Source organism: Leucopleurus acutus (assembly GCF_964270905.1).
Source record: "Leucopleurus acutus genome assembly, chromosome: 2".
In the NCBI taxonomy this organism is placed as follows: Eukaryota; Metazoa; Chordata; class Mammalia; order Artiodactyla; family Delphinidae; genus Leucopleurus; species Leucopleurus acutus.
The window spans coordinates 161,080,975-161,102,798 of record NC_139143.1 but is presented as its reverse complement, the minus strand read 5'-3'; the positions used below and the strand labels follow the sequence as shown (position 1 = coordinate 161,102,798).

General features: G+C 38.2%; 1 protein-coding gene across 1 annotated transcript in view; it reads left to right on the top strand.

The window, feature by feature from the left end:
- The window catches only part of RLF (RLF zinc finger), a gene marked incomplete at both ends in the record, with an annotated part of 82,848 nt that overhangs the window by 55,138 nt on the left and 5,886 nt on the right, over nt 1-21,824 (top strand). Inside the window, 2 exons of the mRNA XM_082834616.1 lie at nt 12,376-12,512; nt 18,267-18,408. Coding sequence (XP_082690742.1) covers nt 12,376-12,512; nt 18,267-18,408 — 279 coding nt within the window. The remainder of the gene's footprint in view (nt 1-12,375; nt 12,513-18,266; nt 18,409-21,824) is intronic.

Sequence of the window (21,824 nt, the reverse complement as noted above, 5' to 3'; positions counted from 1 at the left end):
ACAGTATTCACACAATGTGAGGCTTGGGGAAAGGCCTGTGCTGGAAATTGAGTTCCAAGTTATCAGCATTTGAAACCAGAGAGTGGAGGGCATTAACTTTGTAGAACTCCGGAAATTAACTAAAGGCTTACCATAATCCTGGAAGTTTTATTCAAGAAAAACGCATGAATCTCAGAACAGTGAGCTTGGTGGCATTTTAACTTGCTCTACTTCTCATTTCCCTCTCCCTAGCTTCACAGTAACCTTGAAAACCAGCAGCCTAGCAGCCACCCGAGGAAGCAGAATGGTTTTGGAACTCTGCAAAAGCCCATCCCCACAGAATTGTCACTATTTGACCTACTTGGCAACTTTCTGAAAAGCTGTGTTCTCAGGATTTGTCTTTATTTGACTCAGAGCTCACTCTACCAAAAGTTCTGTCCCGGGGCATTTATCAAAAATAATGATTGGTAATTGTTTAACATGACAGTTGTCTGAGGAGGAATTACCAGTTGGGCTTAACAAGACTGACAAAAAAATTAAAAAGAAAAACTGGGATATAAGATGTCCATAGAGGACTTAGAAAACCTCTGATGTATTCCTAGTACTCTGGCAGGTAACACAAATGTATAGTGCTGTATGTCTGTCAAGGAATGACCCGAGAAGGCTCTAATCCCTCACCTCTTGGTTACCTTGAGGCTTCACACAAGTAGGAAATGAAGGGCAGGTTAGAGCTTTAAACTGCCTTCTGAACTATTGAAAGGATTCCCCAACACACACACACAGCTGCTTGGCAAAAGCAGAGAGACTTGCTTGTTCAAGGCATTTAAGCAACATATTCAACATCTTGAATTAAGCTAACCAAGCAGACTGTAGTGGCCACACATGACAAAGAATACAGGCTTTACAGAATTATTCCAAGAAAGTCACTAAACAAACAGTAACAATAATAAACCCCAAAGAGGTGAAAGATTCTGATTTCCAGAGTTGCCACAATATATTATTTAAAATATCCACTTATCATTAGAAAGAAATATGGTAGTCCATACACAGGGAAAAAGGCAGCCAACAGAAACTTAGGATGCCCAGGTGCTGGACTTGCTAGAAAAGGAACTTTAAATCAGTTGTTGCAAATACACTCAATTTGTGGTAGTTATGTTCTATATAGTCACTGCAAACACTGCATTAGCTTATATTGAATCCATTCCTCCTAGGGGAAATACAAGGTTAGGTTCCTGCAAGCCTCTCGTCACATATGATCAATACATAACCTTGTTTTATGTGTGCTTCCATTTAAAGATACCTTATTTAATTTATATTATTGATTTATTAACATTGAACTCATAGCCAACAGCAGTGTAACTCATGCCTGCATGAAACTTTTGCCGTACGCAGACCTCTCACCGTTGTGGCCTCTCCCGTTGCGGAGCACAGGCTCCAGATGCGCGGGCTCAGCGGCCATGGCTCACAGGCCCAGCTGCTCCGTGGCATGTGGGATCTTCCCAGACCGGGGCACAAACCCGTGTCCCCTGCATCAGCAGGTGGACTCCCAATCACTGCGCCACCAGGGAAGCCCCCGAAACTTATTTAACACATGTATTTTCTCCATAAGGCACATCACAGTCTCTTGCACTTAGGAAATTAGGCAGCACTTTGGCACTACAACTAGGGGCTATTCTAAACAGTGAAATCACCAGTGAAAAATACAAAAACATTAAAGAGTGGCACTAAATAGAACATGAAAAAGATACTTGTTACAGTATGAGAACTGAAACAAAAAGGCAGAGCAACACCTTGTTTGACCTTAGCTGGGAACATGCTCAAGAGAGGATTCAAATTTTTTGCCATTATATGCATGTTCGTGAATGATTGTGATAGCACTGTGAGTATTGAACTTGGGGGTTAAAAATAAATTTCATCAAGTAGGCTAATTTATAAGTACAGAATCTGCAAATAATGAAGATTAACTGTATATTCAAAGAACTAAAGCAACTAAAGAAAAGTATGAGAAAAATGTCTCAAGACGTAGACAATAGCAGTAAAGAAATAGAAAAAAAGAACCAAATAGAGACTGCAGAGTGAAAAAGTACAATAATTGAAATTAATTCACTGAAGAGGCTCAACGTCAGATTTGAATTAGCAGAAGAAGGAATTAGCAAACTTAAAAGAAAGAAGTCAATCGAGATTACTCAATCTGAGGAACAGAAGAGCCCCAAAATACATGAGCTGGCAGCGTTGAAGGGGGAAATAGACGATTCAAATATAGTAGTTGGAGACTTTAATACCCCACTTACAGTAGTGGATAAACCAAATAGACAACAAGGAAATGGAAGGCTTGAGCAGTGCTATAAACCAACTAGACCTAGCAGACATTTATAGAATATCCAAGAGCAGCAGAATATACATTCTTCTCAAATGCACGTGGATCGTTCTCCAGCATAGACATATGTTAGGCCATAAAACAAACTTTGATAGATTTAAAAGGATTGAAATCATACAAAGTATGTTTTTTGGCCACAGTGGAATGAAATTAGAAATCAGTAGCAGAAGGAAATTTGGGAAAGTCACAGATCTGTGGAGATTAAACAACACCTCAAAATAAGCAATTGATCAAAGAAAAAAAATGGGAAGTTAGAAAACACATTGGGATGAAGGATGAAAACACAACATATTGAAATTTATCGGATGCAACTAAAGCAGCACTTAGGGGAAATTTACGGTTGTACAATGTCAATCTTAAAAAGAGAAGGATCTTGGGAGTTCCCTGGTGCCCTCGTGGTTAAGATTCTGGGCTTTTACTGCTGTGGCCCAGGTTCAATCCTTGGTCGGAGAACTAAGATCCCCCTGCAAGCTGCGCAAGTGTGGCCAAAAAAAAAGATCTCAAATTAATAACTTAACCATCTGCCCTAAAAGACTAGAAAGAAGAGCAAACTAAACCCAAAGCTAGCAGAAGGAAGGAGATAATAATGATTAGAGTACAAATAAATGAAATAGAGAATACAAAATCAATAGCAAAAAGTAATAAAAGTTTGTTTTTAAAGATCAACAAAATTGATAAACTTTTAGTTAGACTGAACATGAAAAAAAGAATACTCAAATTACTAAAATCAGGAATAAAAGGACATGACTAATGATATTACAGGAATAAAAAGGATTATAAGAGCATACCATGAACAACTATACACCAAAATGTTAGATTTACTTAGATGAAATGGACAAATCTTAGAGTGAAACAAACTACTGAAATTAACTCACAAAGAAATTGAATATACTTATGACTAGTAAAGAGATTGAGTAGGTAATTTAAAAACTTCCTACAAAGAGAAGCCCACACCAACATGGCTTCACTGGTCAATTGTACAAAACATATACAGAAGAATTTACACCAGTCCCTCGCAAAGTCTTCCAGAAAATAAAAGAGGACGGAATCCTTCCAAACTCATGCAGTGAGGCCATTATTATCCGATAACCACAACCAGACTAAGATAACAAGAGAAAGAGAGGTACAGACCAATATCTGTAACAAATATGGATGCAAAAATCCTCAACAAAATCCAGCAAAACAAATCCAGCAGTATAGAAAAAGGAGTACTGTCTGCCCTCTGTATCCATGGGTTCCACCTCCAACTGTGGATTGAAAATCTTCAGGGGAAGTTTCCAGAAAGTTCCAGAAAGCAAAACTTGAATTTGCCCCCTCCAACAACTATTTCTATAGCATTTACATTGTATTAGGTATTATAAGTATTCTTGAAGTGATTTAAAGTATACAGAAGGATGTGCGTAGGTTATATGTAAATGCTGTGCCATAGAATAAAAGACAAAAGCTACATGTTTGTCACAAGAGACAGAAAAAGCATTTAACTAGATCCTACACCCTTTCGTGTTAAAAACACTCAGCAAACTAGGAATAAGCTGGAAACTTCCTCACCCTGATAAAGAGCATTTGTGGAAACCACGGCTGACATAATACTTAGTGATGAAAGATTGAGTGGTTTTCCCCAAAGATCAGGGACAAAACAAGAATGTCTGCTTTTGACACTTCTATTCAATATTGTGCTGGAAGCTTTAGCCAGAGCAGTTAGGCAAGAAAATAGTTAAAAGGCATCTAGATTGGAAAGGAAGATGTATAAGTATTTCTAATTGCATATATCACGATCTTGTATATAAATGATCCTAATAAGATCAATATACAAAAATCATTTTTATTTATGTACATCTAACAATGAACAGTACAAAAAATGTAATTAAGGAAACAATTCCATGTACAATAGCATCAAAAAGAATAAAATATTTAGAATAATTTTTTTTTTTTTTTTGGTGGTACGCGGGCCTCTTCACTGTTGTGGCCTCTCCTGTTGCGGAGCACAGGCTCCGGGCGCGCAAGCTCAGCGGCCATGGCTCACGGGCCCAGCTGCTCCACGGCATGTGGGATCTTCCCAGACCGGGGCACGAACCCGTGTCCCCTGCATCGGCAGGCGGACTCTCAACCACTGCGCCACCAGGGAAGACCAGAATAAATTTTTTAAAAGAAGTACAAGACTTGTTTGTATACCGAAGACTTTTTTTTTTTTCTTGCGGTACACGGGCCTCTCACTGTTGTGGTCTCTCCCGTTGCGGAGCACAGGCTCCGGACGCGCAGGCTCAGCGGCCATGGCTCACGGGCCCAGTCGCTCCGCGGCATGTGGGATCTTCCCGCACCGGGGCACGAACCCGAGTCCCCTGCATCGGCAGGCGGACTCTCAACCACTAGCGCCACCAGGGAAGCCCAGAATAATTTTTTTAAAAGAAGTACAAGACTTGTTTGTATACTGAAGACTTATTTTTATTTTTTATTTTTTTGCGGTACACGGGCCTCTCACTGTTGTGGCCTCTCCCGTTGCGGAGCACAGGCTCCAGACGCGCAGGCTCAGTGGCCATGGCTCACGGGCACAGCCGCTCCGCGGCATGAGGGATCTTCCCGCACCGGGGCACGAACCTGAGTCCCCTGCTTCGGCAGGCGAACTCTCAACTACTAGCGCCACCAGGGAAGCCCCTGTATACTGAAGACTTTAAAACGTTGTTGAAAGAAGCTAAGTATATGGAACAACATCCCATGTTGTTGGGCCAGAAGATAGTATTGTTAAGATGGCAGTGTTCCTCAAAATGCTCCTCAGATTCAATGCTATCTCTGTCAAAATTCTGCCTTCCTCTCTTGCAGAAATTGATAAGGTGATCCTAAAATTCATGTGGAAATTCAAGGGACCCTGGATAGCCAAAACCATCTTGTAAAAAGAACAAAGTAGGAGGACTCACTTCTTTATTTCAGAGCTCACTAAAAATTTTCAGTAATCAAGCCGGTGTTTTCCCGGCAAAAGGGTAGGCGAAAAGATCAATGGACTAAAATTGAAAGTCCAGAAATAGAACTTCCTTGGTGGTCCAGTGGTTAAGACTCTGTGCTTCCAATGCAGGGGCATGGGTTTGATCCCTGGTCGGGGAAGTTCCACATACTGTGTGGTGCAGCCAAAGAAAAAAAGAGAGAGTCCAGAAATAAGCCCTCACACAGCCAGTTGATTTTCTACATGGATGCCAAGATAATTCAATGGGGGAAAGGATAATCTTTTCAGTTCGTTCTTTAACAAATGGGTATCTACTTGTAACAGAATGAAGTTTGACCCTTGATACCACACGTAGAGATTAACTCCAAATGACCTATAGACTTAAATGTAATAGCTAAAACTGTAACATGTTAGAAGAAAATATAGGAATAAATCTTTAAGACCCTGGATTAGGCAGTTGTTTCTTATATGTGACACCAAAAACACAGGTGACAAAAGGAAAAGTAAATAGGACTTCATCCAACTTTGTCACAGTCAAGAAAGTGAAAAGTTGATCCACGGAAGGGGAGAAAATATTTGCAAACCATATATATGTAATATAATCTGATAAAGGACTTGAGCCCAGAATACATGTAGAACTCTTTAATAATCAGTAATCAAAAGACAATTTAATTTTTTAAATGATCAAAGGGTTTTTTTAATCGTTAGATTTTTTTTTTGAGCAGTTTTAGGTTTACAGAAAAATTGAGTGGAAAGTACAGAGTTCCCATATGTTCTCCCTCACCCCCAGAGTCACCTATTGACGTCTTGCAGTTGGTGTGTTAGAGTTATTACAGTAGGTGAGCCAGTACATTATTATTTACTAAAATCCGTAGTTTACATTAGGCTTCACTCTTGGTGTTGTACATTCTATGGCTTTTGACAAACGTATAATGACATGTATCTACCATCACAGAATCATATAGAATAGTGTCACTGCCCTAAAGATTTCCTATACTCTACCTATTCATCCCTCACTCTCTCCTCTCAGGCCTCTGGCAACCACTGATTTTTTTTACTGCTTCCATAGTTTTACCTTTTCTGGAATATTACGTAGTTGGAATCATATAGTATGTAGCCTTTTCAGATTGGCTTCAGATTGACATTGAAGGTTCTTCCGTGTTTTTGTCTCTGTCTCTCTTTTTCCCGAGTTATTATCAAACTCATATTGCCCTTATTTAATTTTTTTTTAACCAACCAAACTCCATGGTTAGGGTTCAGTCTTTGTGCTGTGCATTCTGTAATCTGCAATTCTCAGGCGTCTAATCTTGCTGTTTATTGTATGTGCTGACATTTTCTGGAGTGGCTTGTTTATTTGTGCTTTTTATAGTTTGGGATTGTGAGCCTAAGTTTTGGCGGGTTGAGTGGGGGTAGGGAATACTTTATGTCTTAGAATTCTCATAGGCCTTAGTTAGCATATATCTGTATAAATCATGTTTATGTTTGCTTCTGCCGGGTGATTTAAAGATATTACCAGCCAGAATCTTTATTTTATTTGTTTTTCTCAGTTTGGGTTTTTTAGACAATAGTATTATATCAGACTCCAAGTTTGAACGAGGAAAGATTATAGATTCTCAAAATTTTTTTGATCCCACAAGAACCCAGGTTGAGGTGGACAAATACATTTTCCTGTTATATCCCTGCCCCCCCCCGCCCACCTTTTTTTAGTCTACACTTTCTCTGAGTTTTTAGTTCTTCAGGGGTTCCAACTTTATGCCAAAGGGCTCAGTGCCAACTTCTCAGGTTCAGGCTTTATCATCTCCTAACCACGACTTGTAAAACCCAAGCCTCTTAGTGAAATTATTTACAACCCAGCAAGTTAAGGCAGTTGTCCATTCACACTTAAACTTCTTTCTTGAGTTTTCAGCTATGTATTTAGGAAACATATTTGTTGTGTTTTATCCAGGATTTCTAAGTGCTTTGTCACAGGAGAATTTTAAGCCATTCTTCTTTTTTTTTTTTTTTTTTGTGGTATGTGGACCTCTCACCGTTGTGGCCTCTCCCGTTGCGGAGCACAGGCTCAACGGCCATGGCTCACGGACCTAGCCGCTCCGCGGCATGTGGGATCTTCCCGGACCGGGACACGAACCCGTGTCCCCTGCATCAGCAGGCGGACTCTCAACCACTGTGCCACCAGGGGAGCCCTTAAGCCATTATTCTTGTTAAGTCCAACTCTTTGTTTTTATTCCTTATTCAGCACCAGGGCTGGCAGGAAAGTATGTAACCATTATATATAAAATTCATAGGGTGGGGCTTCCCTGGTGGCGCAGTGGTTGAGAGTCCGCCTGCTGATGCAGGGGACGCGGGTTCGTGCCCCAGTCCGGGAAGAACCCACATGCCGCGGAGCAGCTGGGCCCCTGAGCCATGGCCGCTGAGCCTGCGCGTCTGGAGCCTGTGCTCCTGAACAGGAGAGGCCACAACAGTGAGAGGCCCGCGTACCGCAAAAAAAAAAAAAATTCATAGGGTAAGGTGGTATGTTTTCATCTTTGACACCTGAGTTCCCAGCATTAGCCACTTCTTGTCTTTATCCTAAAAATTTTTGATTCTGGTGAATTCCAATGTCATTGATAGTGCTTACGCATGATTTATATTTTTGTATCATTAAGTTTATCAGACTTTCGTTATGAGGTAGACCTTGATAAGGAAAGATCTGAGGGGACTGGTGAGGATTTGAAAGAGGCTTAAGGTGAGAACATGGTGTGGAATGAATGAGCCTGAATCGTCTTTCACATGCTTCTGAGTTCTTGGCTGGTTCTGCTCACTATCCATTCATTTTGATTCAGTAAATGTTTATTGACTACCCTTGGACATAGAACAGTCACCATATTCCAAGCCTTCAAAGAGCACACAGTAATAAGGTATTATCATTTCCACTGTTAAAGCATCTCACTGTAGCATAGTGGCTAAGAGTATGGACTCTGGAGCCAGATTATCTGGGGTAGATCTGGGGATGTTTATGTGAATTTGTAGAACAGTACCTGACATATAGTAATGCTGTATAAGATTTAGAAGTATTATTATCATTATTATTACTTTTTCACTGCCTTTTTTTTTTTTTTTTTTTTTTTTTGCGGTACGCGGGCCTCTCACTGTTACGGCCTCTCCCGTTGCGGAGCACAGGCTCCGGACGCGCAGGCTCAGCGGCCATGGCTCATGGGCCTAGCCGCTCCGCGGCATGTGGGATCTTCCCGGACCGGGGCACGAACCCATGTCCCCTGCACCGGCAGGCGGACTCTCAACCACTGCGCCACGAGGGAGGCCCCATCACTGCCTTTGTTTTTTTCTTCTTCACATCTCCTTATTGCTCTCTTTGCCTCGACAATCCACTTACCCTCTCCTGTCTATCTTGTGGACTGATAAAAACTCTTGCTTAAGTCACACCAGAATATTAGGATAAAATAACAGATATACAGTCAACACAATCCAACCTTTCTTTAAAATAGGTACATATTTGCAGTAGTCATATATTGTTTGCTATACAGTTAGTGTGTATAGACAGAATACTGGAGTAAAACTCACATTGGTTATTATTGAGTTGTAAGATCTAAGGCTAATTTTTATTCTCTATATTTTTCAGGTTTTCTATTATAAACATTTTTATGATCAGGAGAAATCTAATAAATAGAAGCTAATCAAACTAAAAACTATACTGATTTCAAGTCATTTCTTTCAGATATATATCCAGAAAGCCTTGCCAGTCTTACAGATCTTACCATGTTGATAAAATGAGAAAATACAATAAAAGTTATTTGAAATGGATAAAAAATATTCTAGAAGTATAAGTTGTGTGTTATTTCCATTCTGATTTATATGTCTGGCATAGAGAGCTGATCATGCTATTTCTCAGCTTGGAGATGTTATATTGCTGCCAAAATTGAATTTTAGAATTCTTGGTTTTCAGCAGGAGCTTTAACATGGTGTGGATGGTAGGTGGTGGTTGTTCTGGAACAGCTGGTTTTACTTGCTGTGAATTCTCACTTTGGTCCTTCAGTCAGTACAATTTGAAGTGGCTCTGTGGTGAGCATTTCCTCTCTGCATGACCCTTCTGATTCATTCAGCTATGGATGAGGATATGGTTGTTTAGGGCATCAGTATAATTCCATCTTCATAATGTATGATGTTATTCTTTTCCCTGAAACCTGAGTTTAACTTTAATTATGTTTAGGCTTTAACAACTTAACTTTCCCTCCCAATACTCGTTAGATACAAATTTACATCGAGTGATTTTGCATCTGAGAGTGATCTTTTGAAATACTTTCTAGTATTCTTTTTTTTTTTTTTGGCGGTACGCAGGCCTCTTACTGCCATGGCCTGTCCCGCTGTGGAGCACAGGCTCCGGACGCGCAGGCCCAGCGGCCATGGCTCACGGGCCCAGCCGTTCCACAGCATGTGGGATCTTCCTGGACTGGGGCACGAACCCGTGTCCCCTGCATCGGCAGGTGGACTCTCAACCACTGCACCACCAGGGAAGCCCACTTTCTAGTATTCTTAAGGTTCACTTTCTTTTTTATTTTTTCTTTTAAAAATTTATATATTTTGTGAAAACAATTTTTTTGTCTAGCATTTTATTTATTACTTTTAATGAAAACAATTTTCTTTTTTTTTTTGCGGTATGCAGGCCTCTCACTGTGTGGCCTCTCTCGTTGCGGAGCACAGGCTGCAGCTGCACAAGCTCAGCGGCCATGACTCATGGGCCCAGCCGCTCCGCGGCATGTGGGATCTTCCCAGTCCGGGGCACGAACCCGTGTCCCCTGCATCGGCAGGCGGACTCTCAGCCACTGCGCCACCAGGGAAGCCCAATGAAAACAATTTTTAACAGCACTTTTAAAGTGCTTCCTTTTTGCCAATCCCTTTTTTTTTTAATTTAATTTTATTTATTTTTGGCTGTGCTGGGTCTTCGTTGCTGCGTGCGGGCTTTCTCTAGTAGCAGCGAGCGGGGGCTACTCTTCGTTGTGGTGCGCCAGCTTCTCACTGCGCTGGCTTCTCTTGTTGCGGAGCGTGGGCTCTAGGCGCGTGGGCTTCAGTAGTTGTGGCTCGCGGACTCTAGAGCGCCGGCTCAGTAGTTGTGGCGCACGGGCTTAGTTGCTCCACGGCATGTGGGATCATCCCGGACCAGGGCTGGAACCCGTGTCCCCTGCATTGGCAGGCAGATTCTTAACCACTGCACCACTAGGGAAGCCCTGCCAATCCCTTTTAAAACATATATATTTTTTAAATTTAGCTCTAATAGGTACACATAGCACATTTTTAGAAATTGAGGTATAATTGACATATATTAGTTTTAGGTGTGCATCGTGATTCAGTACTTGTATATATTGTGAAATGATCATCACAATAAAGCTAGATAACATCTGTCACCATACATAGTTACAAAAAATTTTTTTTTTGTGATGAGAACTTTTAAGATAAACTCTCGGCAACTTTCAGATATGCAATATGGTATTATTAACTATAGTCACTGTGCTGTACTGAAACATGTTAAAAATTCTTATAATAACTATGAGGAAGGTTCTGTTATTCCCATTTTAAAGATGAGGAAACTGAGGCACTAAGTTCCTGAGAAGTTACGTAACTTATCCAGGATCACACAGCTAGTAGCTATAGAGCTGGGAAGAGAATGTATATAGTCTGGTTCTACAATAATTGCTTTTAACCACTGCACTACACTGCTTATTATGTCATTGCATTGTCTTTCCAAAGATTAGAAAACACAGTATTAAATAAGTTTCACTTTTTAAACATGAACTTTTTACCTTTAAATTAAACGTGATTCATTTATTCCATTTATCAGCACGTATTTACTGAGTGTCTTCTATGTTCCAGACACTGTGATAAGTGCTGAGTTTTGAACAAGATGTACATAATCCTGACCACATGGATTTTATATTCTAGCAGAGAAGACATGCTAATAAGTTGTTCAACTAATGATCGAATTGCAGCTGTGGTAAATGCTACAAAGGAGAATTTGAGAGTAGAGTTTTTGCCAGGGATTCAAACGTGCTTTTAGCAGTTAGGGAAGGATTCAGTGAGAAAATGGCATTTGAGCTAAGCTGAGAAAGAAGCCTTTCTTTGCCTACCTGAGGGTGTAACTAAAATTAGAGACTTAGAACCACCAGAGTGGTTCTGCATAGCACTCTGGAAGGAGATGAGCTAAACTCTATATGCCTCATTTGCCCTGATACACACTTCATTTGTCCTGAAAGTATCACTGTTTTGTATATTTGGTGCCTAGTATAATTGACATTTATAATGCTGACACAGTCATGAAATAGACTCTGTTCTTCATATTCTGTTTATTAAGACAGGGAAATGATAAAATAGAGAGTGAGAAAGGGTCTTCAGAAGTCTTAATCTACTGTTTTACCACTATACAAAAAGAGCCCCGGAAAATTCTACTGATTTGCCCAGAGGTTGGTTGTTTTTGTTTTTTTTTAAGATTCCTATAAATAGTGTAAATGAAAAAGATGTGTTTCGAAAAGTGTTTTAGTTGTGTGAAAAACTCAGTTATACAAAATAGTTTTTCCTTAATTACATGAGAAAATGATATGTTGATATAGTATTTATATTTAAAAGTTTCTCAGCTGGCCTCCTTTAGCCCTACTGGGAGTAAGGGTAAGCTTGTTATTTTTCTGTATAACTAGAGGGACTTGAATTAAATTGAAAAAGAAAGAAAAAACAGGGGGAAAAAAGTTGATGATACTAAAGGTGAAAATAACCTGAAGTTATACATAATTTGATTCTTTTATATAGTAACAATGTTCATGAGTAATTTTTTTAACTGTACAAAAATGTTTTATCTGTGTTGGGACTGCAGTGAAACTTCTTCATAGCATCTGTTCTCTTCTCTGTTTAATAATTTCTTATATGAAATTTTTATTCCAGAAGACTCAGCTATTAGTTAGTAGAAGAAAATTATATCTCCCTTAATTCTTGCCTCATCAATTACCAAAGATAGAAAATGTTACAAAGAAGCTTCATGTTATATAACAAAGTTTACAGAAAAGTCACCATTTTCTTTTTGACTTAGTCATCTCATTTTTGATAGATTGCAAAGGTCGACTGCAAGGAGGTACTAGACATCATATGTAATCTGGAATCCGAGGGTCAGGATAACACAGCATTTGTTCTTTGTACGACTTACCTTACCCAGCAGCTCCAAACTGCAAGTGTATATTGTTCTTGGTAAGTATATTTAGTTTTTATTCCCTTTATTTGTTAGTACATAGTATATAGCATTTAGGGTTTATGTAAAATGTTGGTTTATTTCAAACTTGAAGACTAAGCAGATTAAATGATGACATGGGAATTAAATCTTTCTTAAAAGCTAAACCATTCAATTAAAAATATTATTGGTTTAATCTTTTCCAGGAGAGTCCAAAAATAAAGAGTAAAAAGTCTGAGCTCCTCTTGATTATTCCATGGAGAGTTGTCTGTTAACTTCAATATATATCTTCTTCTTTGAAGATAAAATTATGGCCGTGTAAACCAAATTGGCGTTAGGTTGTTTTCCTTTACATTTATTACATCTTCTGATAGTCACTTTTCCCGTCTTATTTGGAAACTCACTAATTATCTAGGTTTCTAGGTCAAACTTGCACTAGAGAAGGAAACCCATTTGAATTGTAATCTTTTTTTGCAACTTTGGTACTATTTAGCACAATTGCATTATTTGGTTTTAATTCAATTTATATCTTGTTTGCCTACAGAGTACTTAGTTGCTAAAAAGGTCACAGTAAGTGTAACCCTTGGTTCTTTCATCCTAACTGTATTGAAACTATTTAGAACAGCAGGACAAATGTGGTACACAGGAAACCTCTAAAATGCAAGACTCTATGGATAAGTATCAGATTAGTGGTACAGAAAACACTGTAAGAGATTAGAGAAGGGTGCTCACTGTACACCAGTGTTTAAGGAAGGTGTCAGGGAGGAGGTAGTATTTGAGCTTTAATTCAAAGAATGGGTTGGATTTGCATAACCTTGATTAGAGGAGCTTCTAAGAATGGCTTGAAGTTGGAAGTAAGCATTTTGTATATAGGAAAACCTAATAAAACCTTTCATATACTTCAGCCCTTATTGATCTTCCTTTGGACCATCTGTGTATATCTATAAAGTTTTATAATTATTAGTATTTTTTATGTTGCTGTATTTCTTTTTATTTACTAATTTTTATACAAATACTATTTGAGTTCCTTAAATTATCTCTCCCAATCCTCCTAATAATCATTGTACAGATAAGGCAGTGGAGGATCAACAGGATCTGAGAAGTCTTATAATTACCCACAGTCTCAGAGCTAAAGTGGTAGAGAGTAAAGCCCAGGCGTTTTGACCCCTAATACAGTGCTTTTCTTCTGTGCAGTTGTTTTCTTGGCACAGGGACAGAATTCACATCGCAGTCTTCTACTAAGTCCTCTGTGCCAGACTTATATCTCCTCTGAGAAAGGAGATACTGGGATAGGGGCTTAAATATCATTGTGGGCATTTTGTTAGCTAACCAAAAAAAAAAAAAAAAAAAAAAGGTGCTATAAGTAAAAAGAATTTTAGCAGAGCAGTGAGATTTTTGATCATTATCAAGTAGAAGAATTTGTTTTTCATTCATTAGAGATTTAACCTCAGTAAAGCAGATGTATTTACTTGTGGAATAACCCCCATTTTTTCTTTTTACAGTTGTTTTCTTTGCCTATAATGAAAAAAATATCTGCTAGCTATAGCGAGGTTTTTAGTGCAAAGAATACATTAAATCACATATGGGATGTGTTACAGATTATAAAGTGTTTTTCAAACTATAGTCACACAGTTCTTTTAATATTCTTGATATAGCTTCCCTTTTTTTTAGTGAGTCTAGGATTAATGCTGTTCTCCTGCAGCAGGAAGGGATTAAAAGGGATTTCCCTCTTATTGGCCTCCTGAGGAGCTATAATGAGTAAAGGAGAGGAAGGAAAATCTTAAATCACTTCACACTTTGTTAAAAGTAAGCTTCTTCCAAGCAATTCAGAGGGAAATAGAATATAAAATTTTAGAATTTTAAAACATTTTTTTTGCCCTTCTGTTTTCAAAGGCTTTGGGGGTGGGTGGGTGGGGAGGCGGTGGTAGTGGGATATTGGAATTAGCATAGCCATAACATAAAAACAGTGAATTTTACTAAGGAAAATGAGTCCCAGGAATTCTGTTCAAATAGGATAGATTCTTTTGTTGTGCTAGAGGTGTCCTGTGTTGAAGATAGTAGGCTATTTGGGAGTATTTGTCTAGAAAAGAAAAAAATTTTTTATTAATTGGTATTTTATTGATGACAGTAAAGTTGGAATATGATAATAAGAGCAGGCACTTATTTTAAATACACATATTAGAATTTATTAAGTGTCATTCTCGAATTTGGTCACCATTGAAGATATTTGAAAGGGAAACTATGTAACTATCACCCAAAACAGTTTTTTATTCTTTTAAATTTCCTTCAGAGACATTTACAAATTACAATAAAATATATCATTACTTTATAGCAATTACCATATTACTGATCTCAAAATGTATATCACTCAGCTTATTCATTAAGCTTAACCCCGAAAGATTTTTGGCTATTTGCAAAAATCAAAGAAGTGCTGGAGGAATGAGTTCCCTATATTTGTCTAGCAATGGTAACATAATTAGAGTAGCTATGCAAGTGAGAAAGATAACCCTTTTGAATGGGACAGTGTACATACAGATGTGTAATTGCTGCTGCTTCTTTAAAATAAAATGATACAGTTGAACCTTAAACCTCTACACTAAGCTTTCAGTGAGTATTTGATAGGTTGACCTTTGGTTTCTGTAACACCTCTGAGCTTTAAATCTTTTATGTTGTATGTTTGTGTTTCTTCAGATGTAATTTCGTGTCGCTTCTCTCCCAACTAGACTGTGATATACCAGGGTCGTCATGTATGTTGTCTAATTTACAATTCAGTCCCCAGCACCTGGCGAAGACCAGATCCAGATATCCATTCATGTTTTATTTAACAGAATTTTTTAGAGGAAAAATGAAGTCATGAGAATCATCTGTATTTGCAGGAGCCCTCTTTAGGGAGTGGTCATTCCTTAATTCCACGAAGTTTTCTTTGCCTCATTTCTAAAACACCTAAATTCTAGATCACAGTTTGACATTGTGGGCCTCCTGCTTTGCAGAAACAGTGCAGTTTAAGGTTCTTGCTTGGTAGCTAGATGTCTACCAAAATGTGTTTCCTACTATTAATAGAACTAAATTTCCTCTCCAATTTTTATGAATTTGTATATAATTTGTTGTCTTGAGGTAGGCGGTGGGCTAATTTGAGGGTGCAGTAAATCATCTGAAGCATCCATATAGTAGAATCATTTTCAATACATTCTTTAATGGTGGTCCATTTTTTAAAAAATCACATCATTGTAGTGGTGGAAGAAGTATTGTCCTAGTGCATGTATGATCCAGGAGGCTATAAGTTGCTGTTGGTGGTTTCATTGTTCCAGTGTGCAGATTTGAATGGATGATTAAAGTGACATCTTGGCATTCTCACTAGTAATCCACCGGTTTTCATGGTGTCAGGCATGTTTGTATGTTTGGGTGGGTAATAGTAGTTTTAGTTTGTTTTGGTAATAGTTTTAAATCGCTCAGTTGTAACTGTGGAAATAAGTGTACAAATATAAAACACATGATAGAAATGTTCTTTTTTGATCGTGGTTATTTGGAGTTAACTAGAGTTTGAAATATTAAATTTGGAATAAATCAAGCCCTAGACATTCTGATTTTTTTTAAAAAAATCATTTTGAGAGACTTTAATTCTCAACCTGCCTTTTATCACTTTATCAGATTTGCCTAACTTTAAACTTGTAGCTAGCTGGTGAATTTTAGATAGTAGATATCCTTTACCCTTTTATCTTCATAATCAGGTTTTACTAGCTTTGATAATTTTGTTCTTTTCAGATAGCATAGATTTCACATATATTTTGGTAGGTACTTACTTTATCTGAGAGCATATGTAATTCTCCATTTCCTTCGTTATTCAGAATTTTGCATTATTCTCTCAAGTTTTATAAGTAACATGCTTACATGTGAATGAAGCAGTTTTCTAAGTTTAAAAATGAACAGTCACCCCAGTTACTTGCCTGCCTGGTAGCTGTTCTCAGTTTTTACTTTTTCTGGTTAGGAAAGCAATGCTAGTCACCAAACACAAATATTTAAAGACATTTTAAGTTAATTTTACTTGTTATATATAGCTCAAATTTTCCATCATTAAATATTATAAGCTTTAATCATATATGTCTTGAGACATATTTATTTCAGTCTTTGAAGCAAGTTTTATATCTACGTAAGAATTTTACCATATGAGAATCCCAGTTACCTCCTTAAAAATGTAAGAAAATACGTTCTGTTAAACATGTTTGTTTTTAAATCTATTATAAAAAGAGGTGTATTCATTTCTTAAGCTTTGGGTTTGTATCGTTTCCTGAAATAGTCTGTGTTAATAGCAATAATAGGATATTAGTGTTCTAAAACAGGCTCATGAAAATAATATTTTTTAATGGAAATCATTTAACAAATACACAGTATCCATTGAGGTTGTACAGAAAAGAGTCACTTTAAAACTTTTTGCTTTTAAATAAATAAATTTATTTATTTTTGGCTGTGTTGGGTCTTCGTTTCTGTGCGAGGGCTTTCTCCACTTGCGGCGAACGGGGGCCACTCTTCATCGCGGTGCGCGGGCCTCTCACTGTCACGGCCTCTCCAGGCTCCAGACGCGCAGGCTCAGTAGTTGTGGCACATGGGCTTAGTTGCTCCGCGGCATGTGGTATCTTCCCAGATCAGGTCTCGAACCCGTGTCCCCTGCATTGGCAGGCAGATTCTTAACCACTGCGCCACCAGGGAAGCCCCCAAAATTTTTTTAAAATAAATTTATTTATTTTATTTTTGGCTACATTGGGTCTTCGTTGCTGCACAAGGGCTTTCTCTAGTTGCAGCAAACAGGGGCTACTCTTGGCTGCAGTGTGCGGGCTTCTCGTTGCATTGGCTTCTCTTGTTGCGGAGCACGGGCTCTAGGTGTGCAGGCTTCAGTAGTTGCGGCGCACAAGCTTGGTTGCTCCGTGGCATGTGGGATCTTCCCGGACCAGGGCTCGAACCCGTGTCACCTTCATTGGCAGGTGGATTCTTAACCACTGCCCCACCAGGGAAGTCCCCAGTCGCGTTTTTTAAAGTGATAGCATTCTCTTCTGTTTTGCTGAGGAACTTTCCTTGAATTCACATTTCATATTAACATTAGCATTTCTATTCTGGGCATTTGTTGAGTTTCTAGTGCTTTTCCTTTAGAGTTTTCTCTTAGCCCATTCAGTACTTTTATTTAACTTATTCTTTTCAAGCTTTTCTTAGTTTTCATAATGAATATTTGTGGGATTCTTGTATTTTAGCCATTTCCAAGAGTGCCATTTTAATAATTTTATTAGTAATATTTAAGATATTATCATTCCAAGATACAGGCCTAAGTAGCATCATGACATTTTAGAGATGGAAAGGGCCCATGAGATTAACGTGGTGAAGTACTATACCATTAGAATATTTCATAGTTGTATACACTTTGTTGGCAGCGTATTGATGTCTGATGATCCTTGCGCACTAGGACAGGGCTTAATTCAGTCAGTATAATTACCAATGTAAGGGGTAAAACCTTTTGGAACAAGATGGGATCTAAGTAAGTCTTTGAAAATGTCAGCATAAAGGAAGTAGTCTTTTGTTGTTTTTATTTTTGCGCAGGTACAAAGAAGAAAGAAGTGGGGGAATTTTCAAGGAGGATTCTTCTTAATAATTTTACTAGTTTGAGAGGAAGTAGAATATAGAGTTTTTTCTTCTAGGTTTTACTTACTGTCACTTTTTCACAAACCAAAAAATTGGGGTAGCAAATACCAGTTGCTTTAAATGTTTTACCATAATCTTTCTTTTTATAGGGAATTGACTCTCTTTTGGAGTAAACTGCAAAGAAGAATCGATCCTTCTATAGACACTTTTTTGGAGCGCTGTCGTCAGTTTGGTGTCATAGCTAAAACACAGCAGCATTTATTTTGCCTGATTAGAGTTATACAAACTGAAGTGAGTAATTTATGCTTTTTATGCTGATTGTTGTGGAGGGAAGAAATGAGTGGGGAGATAACTTCTCAGGAAACTCCTTTTAAATAAGGGAAAATGAGAAATAATGGGGTTTAATAAGGTTATGGAATGGGACATATCTAGCTGTTTCTACAGACTTACTTCCTAGGAATCTACAATTTTTTTTTCATGGGAAATAGTGATTGACTTGACAGACCACTGGAGGAGGGAAAGATTATGTTTCTTGGTTGTCACCTCAACCACCCTATATCTCCTTTTCCTAGAACAGTGTTCTGTATTTTATACAGGCATGTTTGTTTGCAAATTAACATAATAATTATAAAGAAAGAAAGTAAAATTGTATTTTTCAGCTCCTTCAGGATGGAGTGATAGATTCTAGGTTTCAGACTAACAGAACATTTCCAGAATCGACTGTACACAAATTATAAACTGTGCAAATTAGGAAACAAGTTAGGTTTTTTTCGTTTTTTGTTTTTCTTAAAGAAATAAATATTTCCTAAAATGAAATGAAGTGCCTTGTTTTTTTAGTTCAGCCCCATAAATGTATGCTAAGACTGCCAGCCTGGAGATTTGAGATGATTCTTATGCTATGTTCTGTTTCTGTTTTGTTTTTAATACCTACTCATGACTGAGATCTCTATATACCCATATCTATAATGGTTTATGCGTATGTTTTATGGGTTACATCTTTGACAACATCCAGGGATTGTTTATACTAAAGTCAAGGCACAGTTGTATCTTTGATACCTCCCATCTCCTTTAATGTAACCTTCCATATCCTATACTTTATTTGAAATACGTGTATCTAGTCTTCTCCGGTGAAGACAGGAAAAGGTAAAAGTTGTCTGAAGCAAATTCATGGTCAGATAAGCTAGGTGATAATTATTTCTAATCACTGCAAATGAAGTTGTGTCTCCTATCTCATAGAGAACATGTTCAAGTAATTACAGAACTTGCCTTGTTTAAAAAAAATTAGTGGTACAACTGGCCTTTAAAAAGTTGTTGTTTTTCTCCCAATCTTTAAGGGAGGTATGAATTTTCTGTTGCTGCATAACAGATTACCACAACTTAGCACTTCAGTTAACACCCATTTATTAGCTCACAGTTTTGTAGGGCAGAAGTCCAGCACAGTGTGGCATGGTTCACTGCTCAGTATCACAAGGCTGAAAATGAGGTGTTGGCCAGGCTGAGTTTTTATCTGGAGGCTCTGTGGAAAATCCACTTCTAAGCTCATTTTTATTGTTGACAGAATTCAGTTCCTTTCAGTTATAGGGCTGAAGTCCTCATTTTCTTGCTGGCTGTCAGCCACAGTCTGTTTTCAGCTCCTAGAAGCCACCCTCATGCCATTCCTTCATTTTCAATCCAGCAAAGGCACTAGGAGTTCTTCAAATCTGACCTCCTCTACCTCTGACGTCCAGATCTAGATTTAAAGGGCTTGAGTGATTAGGTCAGGTCTAGGTAATCCACTTGTCTTAAGATCAGTGGATTTGAGGCTTTAATTACATCTGCAAAGTCCCTTTTGCCATGTAACGTAACATAATTATAGGAATGATATTTATAGGTTCTGCTTATACTCAAAGCAAGGAGATTATACAAAAGTGAAGGTCAGTGGGGGTCATCTTAGATTTCTGTTTACCTCAAGGAACCACAAAAAATGGGAAAGATGCTAGAGGATTAGGGAAGGTGGGCTTCTGACACAGACCAAGGAATTTGCTGTCCATTTGTATAACCAAAACCCATTTCTTTTTCATCTCAGTCTAGGACATTTTCCACTGTAATCCTTGTTTATATTTGTCCTGAAGGGTAGGAAAGTTATGGACTGGTAGGTAGAAGGGGAGTGAATGTGGAATTCTTTTCAAATTGAGAGACTTAACCTCTAGCTTTTTAAAAGAGAGGTGATCTAACCTGTATCAGTTGGGATGTAGTTCTACTGTGAATGGTAGATATCCCACAGTGATAGCGGTGTAAAGAAGATAGAAGTTTCTCCCTCTCCTATACAGGTAGATAACCCAGGTAGACAGGCCAGGGTTGCTCTCATGGCTCCACATATCAGAAACCCGGGTTCCTTTTATCTGCTGTTAACACTTAGCTTCCATCTCATATTCCAATCCCAGCTATAATGTCTCCATTCCAGATAGCGAGAAGTGGAGTGGAGAGCAAACCACACTATGACACACCTTTTCCCCCACTCCTTCCAACACACACACACACACACACACACACACACACACACACACACACACACACAGACACAGTTACATCTAGCTGCAGGGGAAAGCTAGGAGATATATTGATTATTTGATTATTCCAGGTGACTTTGTAACCAGATAAAACCAGGTGTTCTGTTTTTGTAAAAGAAGAGGTGAAATGATATTAGCACAGCTAGCAACCTTGCGAAGGAAAAGGTTAATGATGCTGAAAAGCTTTTGTGGGCGTTGGGTCTCTTGCGGAAGGAGGGCCTTGTAATAGAACCTCCTTATGTTCTGGGCTTCAGTTTTCTGTAAACAAAGAACTTAAACCAAATGATCAGTTAAAAGTGCTCAGAGTTGTTAAATTTTGATTCTGTGACTTGAGAAAGTCATTTGGAAGGGATGACTTTAGAGAATCCAGGGTCTCTCTCAAGACTTCAAAAATAGTATGACAGAAGAAAGGATGTGGATGTGGTTATATTTGAAGTAGAAGGCATAAGAAGAGGGATAATCTTGAAGCCAGTTTATTTGGCCTTAGGGCCCTTTTTGGTGGAACATATAAGTAGTACTGTTTTGCAAAACATGGCTTTATTTAGTTTAATCCTTTCTCTTTAGTAATAAAGAAGCTGAAAATTAGAGATGCGTGACTTTTGGAGAAAGTCTGTTAAGTTTTAAAATCATAGGTTCTTAACAAGTTACTTAACCCCTTTGGAAGACTGTGAGATAAACAGCAAAGAATGTGTGTTGTTTCTTAAACAGCCTAATGTAGTTGAAATGGTAAAATTTGTGAAATCATTAAGAACACTTTTCAAAAAAAAAAAAAGAACACTTTTCAAAAAAAAAATAACTACCATTATACATTCTGAACAGATATACCAAGAAGTTACTTGTTAAAGGAGTGATGAATAAATTAGAATTAGGATATGGAATGTGGAGCTGAATTTTGAAGAAACTGATAGATATGAATAATTTGTTAGGTTTTAAACCAGGAAGCTGAAGAAGTGCCTTGGCATATTGTATCAAGGGCACATGGGATATCGCCAAGTCAATTAACTTTGGAGTTGGTATAGAGTGTAAAGTGGTTAAGACTCAGACGCTGGGAAAAGATGCTTTACGTTTAAATTCTTGCTCCTCTGCTCACTAGCTGGTGACATTGGCAACTAATTTTCTGAGCCTTGGTTCCTTCATCTATAAAATGAGAATGATGTA